Source organism: Oncorhynchus gorbuscha, linkage group LG04 (assembly GCF_021184085.1).
Source record: "Oncorhynchus gorbuscha isolate QuinsamMale2020 ecotype Even-year linkage group LG04, OgorEven_v1.0, whole genome shotgun sequence".
In the NCBI taxonomy this organism is placed as follows: Eukaryota; Metazoa; Chordata; class Actinopteri; order Salmoniformes; family Salmonidae; genus Oncorhynchus; species Oncorhynchus gorbuscha.
The window spans coordinates 18,340,885-18,354,629 of NC_060176.1; the positions used below are offsets into that span (position 1 = coordinate 18,340,885).

Sequence of the window (13,745 nt, forward strand, 5' to 3'; positions counted from 1 at the left end):
CGTTACAGGTCATAGAAACATGTCAAACGATGTATGGAATCAATCTTTAGGATGTTCTTAACATAAAACTTCAATAATGTTCCAACCGGAGAATTCCATTGTCTGTAGAAAAGCACTGTAACGAAAGCTAACTCTGTCAGGACCGCGCGTCACGAGTCAGAGACACTCTGCCAGACACCTGACTTATTCAGCTCCCATTCCCCCCTCCTTTATAGCAGAAGCCTGAAACATGTTTCTAAAGACGGTTGACATCTAGTGGAAGCATTAGGAAGTGCAACTTGACCCCATAGACACTGTGTATTCGCCAGTTCACCAGCCCTATACAACTTCTGTGATTGTTTTCAATCAAAATGGTAAAAAATAAAATAAATAAAAGCTTCTCAGCAAGAGCAATTTCTCAAGCTAAAATTTTGCTAGGACTGTCTGGAAGTGGTCTGAGTGGGGATGGGAAATCTGAATACTAGCTGTTATTGGCAGAGAGGTTTGGAACTCTCTTTCTTATTGGTCTATTATTAACAAATTTACAGCCTAGTGATGTCACCAGGCAGACCAAAACTCCATCCCACAAAAACAGGCTGAAAGTACAGTTCAAACAGCTCTTACACTGAAAGAGCATTATTATAATTTCCACAATTTCACAGTATTAGGCCAACCTCATAGTGTGGAGATATATGTCAAAACACAGACAATCTCGTTTTTGACTGCACTGAGCCTTTACCAAACCACACCCCTATACACAGAAGTCTACATTTAACAACTGCCACTGAAAATGTTACTAATACACATTTATTAGTTGAACAGTGGAGATGCAAAGTTTGTTAACAGAATGACAGTAAAATATCTCTCAGTTTTTTATTTGACCACCTTTTCCAAAAACTCAAAAATAATTAAAAGATGTCTGCAGAAAGAATTGGGTGTTAGCTCTGATATGGCATTTTGAGTTAGAAAAAAATCTACACTGAACAAAAATAGAAATGCAAAATGCAACAATTTTAAAGATTTTACTAATCCAATGTTTCCCAACCCTGCTCCTCGAGTACCCCCAACAATACACATGTTTATTGTAATCCTGGACAAGCACACCTGATTCAACTTGTCAACTAATCATCAAGCCCTCAATGATTTGAACAAGGTGTGGTTGTCAAGGGCTACAACGAAACTGTGCTGTTGGGGATACTGAAGGACCAGGGTTGGGAAACACTGCTCTAATCTATGGATTTCACATGGCTGGGAATACAGATATGCATCTGTCATCATAGATAACTTAAAAATGGTAGGGGGTGTAGATCAGAAAACCAGTCGGTATCTGTTGTGACCACCATTTGCCTCATGCAGCGCGACACATCTCCTTCGCATAGAGTTAATCAGGCTATTTATTGTGGCCTGTGGAATGTTGGTCCCACTCCTTTTCAATGGCTATGTGAGGTTGATCGATATTGGCGGGAACGCTGTCATATACGTCGATCCAGAGCATGCCAAAGCTGCTCAATGAGTGACATGTCTGGTGAGTATGTAGGCCATGGAAGAATTGGGACATTTTCAGCTTCCAGGAATTGTGTACAGATCCTTGCGACATGAAGCCATGCATTATCATGCTGAAACATGAGGTGATGGAGGCGGATGAATGGCACGACAATGGGCCTCAGGATCTCGTCACGTTATCTCTGTGCATTAAAATTGCAGTCTGTAAAATGCAATTGTGTTTGTTGTCCGTACCACCATGGGGCACTCTGTTCAGCAAACCACTCGCCCACACAACGCCATACACGCTGTCTGCCATCTGCACGGTACAGTTCAAACCGAGATTCATCCATGAAGAGCACACTTCTCCAGCGTGCCAGTGGCCATTGAAGGTGCCGAACTACGATGCCGAATTGCAGTCAGGTAAAGACCCTGGTGAGGACGGCGAGCACGCAGACGAGCTTCCCCGAGACGGTTTCTGACAGTTTGTGCAGAAATTATTTGGTTGTACAAACTCACAGTTTCATCAGCTGTCCGGGTGGCTGCTCTCAAATGATCCTGCAGGTGAAAAAGCCAGATGTGGAAGTCCTGGGCTGGCATGGTTGCATGTGGTCTGAGGTTATGAGGCCGGTTGGACGTACTGACAAATTCTCTAACATTACGTTAGGGGCGGCTTATGGTAGAGAAATTAACATAAGATTATTTAGCAACAGCTCTGGTGGACATTCCTGCAGTCAGCATGCCAATTGTATGCTCCCTCAAACCTTGAGACATCTGTGGCATTGCGTTGTGTGACAAAACTGAACATTTATTGTCCTCAGCACAAGGTGCACCTGTGTAATTATCATGCTGTTTAATCAGCTTTTTGAGATTCCACAACTGTCAGGTGGATGGATTATCTTGGCAAAGGAGAAATGCTCACTAACAGGGATATAAACACACAATTTGAGAGAAATACGATTTTGGTTCATATGGATAATTTCTGGGATCTTTTATTTCAGCTCATGAAACATGGGACCTACACTTTACCTGTTGCGTTTATATTTTTGCTCAGTGTATTTTGGTTAGTACGTGAAGTGGATCAACACCCGATAGTATAATGATGGTAACAAAAATCACATGGGTCCTTGATCTGGACTATACAGAAATACAATAGTGAATGTCATTTATATTCATGGTGATACAACCTGAATAGGTACACAAAGGTAGAGAAATGTAATATCCTCCTTTGCATGTTTGGGTATTATTCTACACAGACCGGACCAAATCTGAACCAATCATAGACGTCTATGTTTCACAAGTTTGGACATCGTACAGCACAGTAGAAAACAGTAGAGCACAGTACAGTACAGTAAAGTGCAGTAGAGTCCAATCAATTATAGTGTACTCTACTTTACTGTGCTCTACTGTCCTGTACTCTGTTGTACTGCAACTGTGGTTTGTGACTACTATGATTTTCCATTTTGGCCAATTCAATTGCAGTCATTATGTTGCAGATTTTTCAATCACTCTGTTACCAATATTATTATCAGTAGAAACATTATAACTAATTGGTAGGTCTACCATTACTTGTTATTTCTGTGAAATGTCATTATCCTCCCTCCTCATGAGGGAGAGAAATTAGAAAACATCTTAAAGATCTGTGGGTTTTTGATAACAAAATGACAAGACACAAGGCAATATTACTTAAACTTACAGAAGGCAAATCATTTCTGCAAAACTAAATAGAAGTGTTGATAATAGTTGGCAGGGATCTTTTCTTCAACATGATTGTTTTTAATGTATTTCTGATACCTTTTTAAGACTTTTTCTGGAAGATGTTTACTAAGACCCCTTTTCCATCTGTTTATCCACAAATCAAAGTGTTGACATATGCCACATTTTTTAAAATGGAAAATGATTGAAAAATCTATGCCTTCTAATAATACAGACTTGTGATATGTAACCTATAAGCGTCACATGTTGGTGCTCATTGCTCCTTTTACACGGAGATGACCAGAACAGTGCAACTGCAATACTATTTACAGACTTTGAATGTATGTCTACAAGGCCCTTTCCTTATGACGTCATAGGTTTTTGTCTTCCAACATCAAAGTTCAAACAGACATAGCCACCACCAGTTGGCACACCCGTTCATAAGCAAATGTATCTATACACTTATCCTATGTGAGGAAGCGTCATGCTTCTTTGTGGTTTCCCTGGTAGTTAGAAGCCATCAGAGGCTGTGTATTCTCACCTGTACCTGTGTGACTTCCTGCTTGCATGCATATCATTCTGGTTCCAGGAAGGAGGGGGCCACGAGTTGTACTGCTTTCCCTGGGTTCAGACTGAACAGCAGTTAGAGGAATCCCCTACCCAACCCACTCCAGCTGAGAGCCCCTTTTTCTTCCCCCTGACACGACCCCGAGCCCCACAGCCCCCGTAATGCCCGTCCTCCCGGAAGAAGAAGAGGATTCCCTGAGGAGCTCGACAGTTCCTCCAGCTCACCCAGCACAGTGAGTACCTATCCATTACATTAAACCTTCACTCTAAAGCTGTGGTATGTTGCACTCAGAGCTATACATGACACTATCTCATTAATACAGAACCTAGAACCTCAGTATTGACAAGCTATACTGATTTGCATATCTATGCTCATAGTGTTGCTCACATATTCATTGCTAATACATGTTAGTGTGTTTTGGATGTGTGTATCTTTATTAACAATGAATCCTTTCACTGTCTTTCACCAGACTTTATTTCATTCATGATTTGAGTTTGGGATTCCTGTGCTTTATGGGTGCGTTTCATCCACTTCTATTTTTGGCTCAGGAACAAAGCTTCACTCAACAGTGAAAATATGTAATTAATCCCAGCAAAAACATGAGCAGGATGTTCTTTCCTCTTCTGTCCAGATTACAACCTTTTTTCCCCAGAGCCTCTTATTACCTGTTTTTTGTGTTGATGAGATCATTTGCACTGCGCTGGTGGTCAAGACAGGTTAGCACAGTGTGTCCAGCACAGTGTGTTTATTGAGTTGAGTAGACTTGTACAGAGCAGTGGACAGATTGGATGTTTTATGAGTCTCTGAATGTGGCTTTGCCTAGTCCAGTATGTCTCCCAGAAAACATGCTCTTGAAACTCTGTTTTTGAGACAAAAAGTAGAGGCTTCCTGAAAGCTGTCTGTGTACAATCAGGACCTATATACAGATTTGTGTTGAGCGGATGACTGCCTCACCAGAACCACTGAGTTACACCTCCTAGAAGTATACTGTCACTCGTTTCACTCAGTCATAAACACGGCCTAGATAAGACTTCACTGAGGAATGCAATGAGCCTCTGTAATCTAACCTGGGGGTATGGCAGCCGTATGAAATGATCCTCCTTTATTAAACAAATGCCCTGGCCTTTCAGTTTTAGACTGTTACAGGGATAACATTTATTCACATTCTCTTCCAGGACAAAGGTCACAGTGAAGCTCTCAGTGAAGGTTAATTTAATGCCTCCCTGTTTATTTGCATAATTGTCTCTGAGGATAGAACTGGGACTCTAGGATATAAATAAAACATGTACAGGGTATATAAGCCTGACCTTTAATGTTGGAAATATACTTCATATGGTTGACTTGGTTCAAGTGAGAGTTCATTCTGTGCTTCCACTCTCCTGGGATGCTGAGGTCCAGTGAGTTCAGGATGTGTTTAGTCCAGAGGGACGTTGTCTAGAGTTTCTGATGTTCAGGGGTTCAGGCTGTTGACATTGTGCTTCTGAGCTAAAAATGCTGCTGCTGCTGGAAACCATGGACCACCTGCTAGTCAACAGAGCTAAGTGCCTCACTGAAATACCCACCGATCACAGAGGACCACAAGTGTATTTATTTTTCCCCTTAAAAGTGCTTTGAAATGGGTATGCCTTGAAGTCTTTTTCCTCCTGCGGATTCCACCACGTTCCCCATACAGTCCCAGCCATGGTCAACATCAGGGAGGGTCTAGAGAGACATTAAGGTGTATATTTGGCTCTGTCTTCACATTAATATCGACATTAAAAGCTTATGAAAACACCAAGTCTTCAGTTTGGGGAACCAAGTCACCAAACATCTCTGTGACGGTGTGTACACAATATTTTATAGATGTGTACATAAGCACGAAGGTTAAAGGGTAGAGAATGAGAAAGTGCCTTTGCGGTGACACAAGCCAATTAGTGACATGTTTACTCAAATGTCTCTGTAATCCTTGTGTTGCATGCTTTTATGTTTTGAATGATTTAAATGAAAATGTCCCCCAATTTGCAATCACAATATCCATATCTATGAATTTGCCTTCTATTTGAGAGATAAATATCAGATTTTTCTATGGCAGGATCCCATGTCTGCGATCCAGGTCCCTCAAAAGTCCACTCAAAACCTTTTTCATGCAGTCTAGTTCTGGTCTTGCTGCATAACCTTTTGTTTCTCACATATCTTTCTATCTAGTATACACCAGTTGAAAGTAGAGCAGTTCCCGTGGCGATGCCTGCTCCCACCATTGTCTTCCCAAAGCAAGCGACCGTGACCGTGGTCCAAGCAGACGGTCGCCCTCTGGAACAGACCAGGTACATGTGTTATTTCATCCTGAGAACAGGACTGTTCATGTCAAAAAGGATTGAGAGCAAACCACCTCTTGAAAAATTTGCCACTTTAACCAAGCCAGCATCGAGATATTTCTAGAAAAGAAAATCCGTCCTTCTTCAAGTGTTTAGAGTAGCTAAATGTAAATAAAGACTGTGTCGTAAGAACACGGCGTCTGTTAATTTTAAACGTTTCTCTTTCCCAGACCACACAGTCCCAGATCTCGCTTGTCCCGAAACTCCCTGGGAGGACCAATCACTACAGTCGGTGGGTACAATCAAATACTTAAAGGCTAAATATAGCCTCGTGTTAACAAAACGTACATAAGTCCATTGTTCAAAATGTGAGTTCCACTGGGATTTTTTTCTTCATAACATTGTATGGCTAATTTAATTCCATCTATTGAAATGTCTAAGTTTGGTCATCAGTTTCTGACTGGTGCCCTTTGTCCTTAGAAAAGCATAGCCCAAGCTCTCAGCGCCGGGATGCTTCTGCTTTGATTACTATTTACGTTGGCTTGTTGCTCTGTGCTGAGCTCAGAGAGAATACTATTGGTTGTTGCCATTTGTCTCTTATTGTCTCTGTTTGTGTTTTAATTACGTGTGTGTGTGTGTGTGTGTGTGTGTGTGTGTGTGTGTGTGTGTGTGTGTGTGTGTGTGTGTGTGTGTGTGTGTGTGTGTGTGTGTGTGGGGTGCGCGCGTGTGTGTGTGTGTGTGTGTGGGTGCGCGCGTGCGTACATGTGTATCCTTCTCAGACAGTACAGGCAATGTGATAGACCTGGTGAAAGACCATCTGCCTGAGCTGCAGCTCTCAGAGGAGGACCGTCAGAAGAACCTGGTGCTGCTGCAGGAGGCCAAGAAAGTCAGCGACCGCTTCCTGAGCCGCAGGGGCCGAAAGTCCACCTGCAGCCTCTCTGAATCCCCCACAGGTGAGAGACACTCACTGGTTTACATATTGGTGTACAAGTGAAACAGGGAAATATACAAGTACTTAACGATGAGTCTTACTGTATAGTATACAGTATGTAAGACAGAGGCAGAAAGATGATACAAGAAATGTCACGTACGCTCTTCAGTTTAAGACCACTATTTGCACAGTAGAGATTTAGTCAGCTGTTGAAGTGTAGATTTGGTTGAACAATATTTTGACTCTCAACATTGGTTATGAAATACAAGTGAAACAGGGTCCCTCAGGTCTGCTAGCTGAGTTGCATAAGTGAGTCATTGTAATTGCTGCATGCTTCTATCTTGACTTCCGGAGTTATCTGAACATCACGTACGTGCCCTCATGCCTTCGTCTTGCAGCATTCTGAATGCACGCAAGATAAGTCCAGTCTTGCCTCACGTAACAGACTACAGTGACAGATATCAAATGAAGTCCCAATAACTATAGTTTTATTGTGGCGTTGTTATCTGGAAAGCGATGCTGATGCAGCATACTGGACTTTCATTGCCCAAACATAAAACACGTGTGTGTTTTATCCACAGGTCTTTCTCCTAACCACACACCATCCTCCTCACCTGTACCGTCCAGAAGCAGCTCTCTTATCACAGCCCCTCAAATAGGTACGTCCATCTTTCTGTCTGTTAGAGAATACTCACTCTCTTCAATTGAGCGCATGAAAAGCCTTGCTTAAAAATATAAAAAATGCATTTAATTAAACAGCTTTTGTTCTAAACCTTTTTCTTTCAGCTGTAGCCACAGAGGTGAACTATGCCCCCTCATCGCCTGTCAGCCTGGTAAGACCAGTATGGATTTTTCTGATGTACTCAGTAGTGGTGTTTTAACACTATGTTGATGTGTGTTGATTTGTGCTCCTCTCTGGCAGCGATTGGAGGTTCTGTCTACGAGGGAGCAGGCTGACACCAGTACACCAGAGCATGAGGTAGCACAGCACTCTCACCACCACTCTCATTCTCAAGTGGCACCCTGTAACAGTTAGTCAAACATGAAAATGCAATACGTAGTTAGTAAAACCCTCATGAGTTTACACTCCAGAATAGCTATGCTCATAGCTATGTTGGATACAATAATTCATTTGCGGTAGAACATTGTAAATGTTGACATTCTTGCGCCCCCTTTCCAAGAAAATCTTATTTGTTTCTCCTGAATTGACAGTGTTTAAGGAATTATGATATTGCTGTTTTTAGAGCACCAGGAGGTTGGTGGACTGGAAGCCCAATGAGAAGCGTAAGGTGTCCTCAGGCACCCTGTCTCCCCGCTACTCTGGCCCCCAACCCCCCAGTGAGCCCAATGGGGGCCAGAAGGAGAACTGTGACCCCCGGGTAACAGCTAAGAATTGCCCAGAACCAGTACTAGTCAATAAGCCAGAGGAGGGGCTGGTTCGAGCCCCCAACCAGGCCCCTGCCACTGGGGTGGCCAAGCCTGTCCCTCGGCCCCCACTCAACAGGCCCCCTGCACGGCAGAGATCAAGACAATCGGGGCCTTTCCTCCCTCATGAGAGCTGTGTCCTGGGACACTGCTGGAACCCTCAACGCCAGGAATGGGGCACCAAGTCTCCCCCCTACAAACGAGGAAACCTTCTCCTTTCAAGACAAGACTCTGGATGCCCTGCTCAAGTCCTCTGGGTACAAGGACTTCCCTGTACAGCCTGTCAACGTGCAGAAGCTGTCCAAAATAAGAGAGGTACGATGGGAGCCTTTTAACGACCGGGGTTCATCCCTTGAGTTTCACCTGACAGCATTAATATGACATTTATTGCATGTTTTGGGGATTTAAGCCTTTTAGTAAATGCCAAAATCATGAGAGAGAATGTTTTGTTCTTGTAATGTTTTGGTCTTGTAAACATCTTTGTGCGACACAGTTATTACAACATGAAAGCTCTTAAAAATCTAAATGTGCACTGTTCTTCTGTATACAGGAGCACAAGCTGATGCGGAACCAAAGCATTGTGGGGTCAAAGTTGGCAGACTTGAGTGAAACAGCTGAACAGGAAAGAGGTACTGTGTTACCCCGTGTCTGACCTGGAGAGGAGACAGTGCTGTGTAACAGACCATTGGTTGTGGACAGTAGACTTTTATCTAGTGAGGGGGAAAGGAGTCAAGGCTCCCAGCTACGTCACAGTCCTTACTGACCCCGAGAGATTTTCCTTAGAACTGAGGGCATGTTCTGTTCTAAGTTTGCACAGAGCTGCAATTTATTGGCAACCTGAAATGTTATTTTTAGTTTGCACCAGCAGATGGTGTGAGTGTTAACTAAAACATGAGAGAACCCAGTCAGCTAATATTGGTTTGCCCAAACTTTGAAAAGACATCAGTGAAGTAGTTTGTGATCCAAGAAAATTGCAGTACAATGTTGTTCAGAAGTAGGTCGATTATCAAAATAGTAATCTGATCATTTAAATAAATTAGGTTTTCCCATAGAGGCCAGATTGCCACGTTGTAACTATCTAATGGTGTGTGTGTGTGTGTGGCCTGGTCCCTCTCTTCTGCCCCCTGCAGGGTCTCCTACTGATGAGGAGGCTAAAGAGAAGTCAGACGCCATGCCCAACATCTCAGACATCATGCTGAGGAAACTCAAACTGCACAGAGGGCTACCAGGCTGGTGGGTATCACAGTATTTAGACTGACAGGGAATGACCTTTGACCATATATTTAGTTTTTTTCTACTTACATACTGAACCTATATTTCCTCTCTGATTATTTTGTAGTGCACCTCCACTCACGGAAAAAGAAGTTGAGGTTAGTATCTACTCTGGAGAGTGTATTATACAACAGTAACAGTTTCATAGTGCATGTTCTCCCTCTGTCTGTGGCCTCATGAATATAATGTACAGGAAGCCCCTAGTCCCTACCCATGATTGAGACTAATGAGAGCCTTAATGATTTCCTGTCTCTAAGAAGAAAATGCAAACATGGCTGTGTTGTTTGAGTGCAGAGCACTTGGCCTAGGCTTTAGCCCCGCCTGCCCAGACACCGGTTCCTCCCAGGGGGATACATGTTGTGCACTAGGACAGTCGAAGTCCCCAATTTCCTCTCAACGCTTGTCTCGGTACTCTGCGACGATGTTTGGGATTCTGCAGCAAAGACCGTTTGATCATGACAGCATGGCACCAGGAGTTCGTCTGTCAGCATCGCTGCACGTTATAGGCTCATCTCAGGCCTGGTAGCAAGCAGCACTGTCAACACACTGGCTAGTTGGTGGTCTATATGGCAGCTGGGTAGCCAGCTGATGTAGTTGTGCTTTGCATTACCGCATACTGTACATTGCTAGCATAACAGTTATGTTACAGTTTTGTGGAGGTCCAGAGAGTTGGTGTGTCACAGTCCTTAATAATGGTATCTAATGTGTCCCTGGTGACGGTTTTAATGAACATTAAACACAGTCATATCCTCCCCACAGAACGCTTTTGTTCAACTGTCGCTGGCGTTCCGGAACGACAACTACACACTGGAGACACGGCTCAAACAGGCGGAGCGGGAGCGGACCCTGACCGAGGAGAACACTGAGAAGGAACTGGAAGAATTCAAAGGCTCTCTGAAGGTCAGCCTTTAGTCGGCCATGATGACACAGGAAAATAAATGAGTTGTGATTCACTTTCACTTATAAAAGACCTGTGTTTTGTTGCTGTTGTCTCCTCAGTGCACGGCACCACAGTGGAGTAACATGGAGCAGCGGGAGTCTTACCAGTGCCTCATAGAGACAGTAGCAGTACTGCACCGTCTGGCCACCAGGCTCTCCAGCAGAGCTGAGATGGTTGGAGCAGTCAGACAGGTACTGGAACGCAGGCATAGGATAGGATAGGCCATCCGCGGGGTACACTAATGATTTGAGGAAACCCATGAATGAGAGAAGAAAACATTGAGTGGAAGTGAAAACTTTTCCATGATCCTGTCATGAGAAAAACACTTTGGGATGTTCAGGGCCATGGGTATGTTTGTTTTTGGACAGATAAGTTATGTTTATGAACGATTTAGTCTGATGTTATGCTTTCCCTCAGGTTATCGTTCACGCCAAAGCCAACTCCAATAAATGACTAGGGAAGGACTCAGGGGTATGTCCGTTGTCACACAAGTCCCTTGTGATTTATAGACTAACAACATATTGCTGCTGACCCCAAACCTGATCCCAGACCTGATATGATGTGTCAGTGTTGGAGTCTCTCTCTCTCTCTCGCTCTCGTGTGACTGTATGGTTAACTCTCCTGCCCATAGAGAGTAATGACTGTCGTTGCTGCTATCTTGAACCTAAAAGGGTTATTTGTCTGTCCTCATAGGAGAACCCTTTTTGGTTCCAGGTAGAACCCTTTTGGGTTCCAGGTAAAACGCTTTCCACAGACAGTTCTACATGGAACCCAAAAAGGGTTATCCTATGGGGACAGCCAAAGAACCCTTTTGGAACCCTTTGTGTGACAGGAGAAGCGTATGAACAAGGCCACAGAGGTGATGATGCAGTACGTGGAGAATCTGAAGAGGACCTATGAGAAGGACCACGCTGAGCTGATGGAGTTCAAGAAGCTGGCCAACCAGAACTCCAGTCGCTGCTATGGAGGATCCATAGACACTGGAGGTACATCTGCACAAACCCTTTATCTCCAGATAGGCGAGTTGTTGCAAAATGTTGATTGCCTTAAACTGCATTCTCCTGTGTCCTTTGGTTAGATGATGGAGTCCCACGGCCATCCAGATCAATGTCGCTGACCCTGGGAAAGGTTGGTGTTGTCGTGTTTTTACCCCTTTTTCTCCCCAATTTTGTGGTGTCCAATTGTCTCATCGCTACAACTCCTCGGGAGAGATGAAGGTTGAAAGTCATGTGATACACAACCCAACCTAGCCACACTGCTTCTTAACACAGTGCACATCCAACCCGGAGGAGGAAACACCGTGCACCTGGCAACCTTGGTTAGCGCTCCACAGGAGTCGCTGGTGCGTAATGAGACAAGGACATCCCTACCGACCAAGCCCTCCCTAACCCGGACGACGCTAGGCCAATTGTGCGTCGCCCCATGAACCTCCCGGTCACGGCCGGTTACGACAGAGCCTGGGCGCGAACCCAGAGTCTCTGATGGCACAGCTGGTGCTGCGGTACAGCACCCTTAACCACTGTGCCACCCGGGGGGCCCCGGTGCTGTAGTGTTGAACAGAGTGTTTCCACTGGGTTTGTTGTTGAGAGTATGCACTGGATTTGACTGGTTATATCAGGTTGACACTTCTCAATATATTTTTAAGGATAATCCCCCCAACTGAACACTCCCTGTATTTTCTTCTTCCCTCTATCTCTCACCCTCTCTCTCTCCCTCCTTTCCAATTGTTCCTTATCAGGCTTTGCCCAGACGGAGGGTCAGTGTTGCGGTAGTCCCCAAATTTAACCTCCTGAACATCCCTGGTCAGACCCCGGTCATGGCAGGACCCGGCCCCAGCGTTGCCATGGGACCCAGCCCCCAACCCACCATGGGCCAAGCACTTCCTGTCCTGGTATGTTTTCTACCCAATCACAACCTTCTCAGCCTGTCAACCTGACCACGTGATTAAGTGGTAATATCCTGTCTATTTAAGTTTATTAGTCTGCTTCGTCTACATGCATGTTGTTCGTTCTTGTTAATTACAGTGTGAAGCCAACAGTGTGAAAAGCAACTTTCCCACTGAGCCTACACATCCAGCTATAGATGAGAGGTATGTTCCTCCATCCTCTGTCATAATGTTGACCTAATGCATACCCATAAATATATACATACATACTGTACTCAGCACAATCTATCTCCTTGCCTGTATTGACTAGTTCCCAAGGTCAGTTCACAGCGCTGTGAAACAATGGGCGATGCGGGGCCTTAATATATGTACACCCTTATCAGAAGACATCTTGTGCTGTATCAGAATATTTGCCTCATGTACTTGACCTTCAGGAAGTGTTCCCGGGGGAGTAACTTGATTAATCATTGCCATCCGGATACCAGGGGCCATACACAGCAGATAACTGCACTACCCTTATGCAACTCCCAGATTGTCTATGCACCCAAAATAACTGTGCAACATTCCATAAAAACCCAACTGCAACTGGCTGATGGGCTATTCTGAGATTGTAATCTAAACATTTGGGCTGGGGAGCTTGACAAAAGCCAGGAGAGAGGGAGAGGGAGAGGGAGAGGGAGAGGGAGAGGGAGAGGGAGAGGGAGAGGGAGAGGGAGAGGGAGAGGGAGAGGGAGAGGTGCTCTCTTAGTTCGCCCCATGCCAAAATCTCAGGATCTCTCAAAGCAAGAGAGACAATAACAATGTATCAAGTGTCTGCTCAGTAAAAGCCAGGGACATTTTAAGAGTCCCCATGTACACATTTTGCCTTCGCACCTTTGTATTTTACGCAAGCTTACCTGGCAGTGATGGTGCCATCCCCGCACCCTGCCTTTCAACTGCGTTCCAGCCTGTCCATTAACACAAGGCCACAGTGTTATGATGGAAAGCCTAATGACCATGATGCACTCCTCACTCTCATCATGATGTCTGTTGGTAAAATGTTCTATGTGTTTTTTCCGCTATGAAACAATGCAGTGGAAAGAGTGTAGCAGAGCAGGAAGCTGAGCCATCTGCCCCAGCCCAGCCCTCCGTCAACCTAGAGGAGATCAGATCAGAGATCAGATCAGAGATCAAGGCAAAGATCGAGGAGGAGGCCTACAATAAAGGGTGAGGCCCTTTTCTATGTACCCACTCACACTGACCAAACACACACACATACCCACAGTCACACAGCC

General features: G+C 44.6%; 1 protein-coding gene across 1 annotated transcript in view; it reads left to right on the top strand.

Annotated features, from left to right (window-relative positions):
• Positions 1 to 3,922: 3,922 nt before the first annotated feature.
• LOC124033489 (inositol 1,4,5-triphosphate receptor associated 1-like) overlaps positions 3,923 to 13,745 on the top strand; it is a 13,133-nt gene continuing 3,310 nt past the window's right edge. The window contains exons 1-19 of the mRNA XM_046345508.1: positions 3,923 to 3,956; positions 5,909 to 6,027; positions 6,249 to 6,310; positions 6,798 to 6,971; positions 7,531 to 7,608; positions 7,736 to 7,782; positions 7,872 to 7,928; positions 8,194 to 8,453; positions 8,545 to 8,689; positions 8,925 to 9,003; positions 9,481 to 9,607; positions 9,714 to 9,744; positions 10,406 to 10,546; positions 10,646 to 10,777; positions 11,419 to 11,572; positions 11,665 to 11,714; positions 12,325 to 12,477; positions 12,611 to 12,675; positions 13,546 to 13,677. Of these exons, the coding sequence (XP_046201464.1) occupies positions 5,945 to 6,027; positions 6,249 to 6,310; positions 6,798 to 6,971; positions 7,531 to 7,608; positions 7,736 to 7,782; positions 7,872 to 7,928; positions 8,194 to 8,453; positions 8,545 to 8,689; positions 8,925 to 9,003; positions 9,481 to 9,607; positions 9,714 to 9,744; positions 10,406 to 10,546; positions 10,646 to 10,777; positions 11,419 to 11,572; positions 11,665 to 11,714; positions 12,325 to 12,477; positions 12,611 to 12,675; positions 13,546 to 13,677 (1,970 nt within the window). The 5' untranslated portion in view covers positions 3,923 to 3,956; positions 5,909 to 5,944. The remainder of the gene's footprint in view (positions 3,957 to 5,908; positions 6,028 to 6,248; positions 6,311 to 6,797; positions 6,972 to 7,530; positions 7,609 to 7,735; positions 7,783 to 7,871; positions 7,929 to 8,193; positions 8,454 to 8,544; positions 8,690 to 8,924; positions 9,004 to 9,480; positions 9,608 to 9,713; positions 9,745 to 10,405; positions 10,547 to 10,645; positions 10,778 to 11,418; positions 11,573 to 11,664; positions 11,715 to 12,324; positions 12,478 to 12,610; positions 12,676 to 13,545; positions 13,678 to 13,745) is intronic.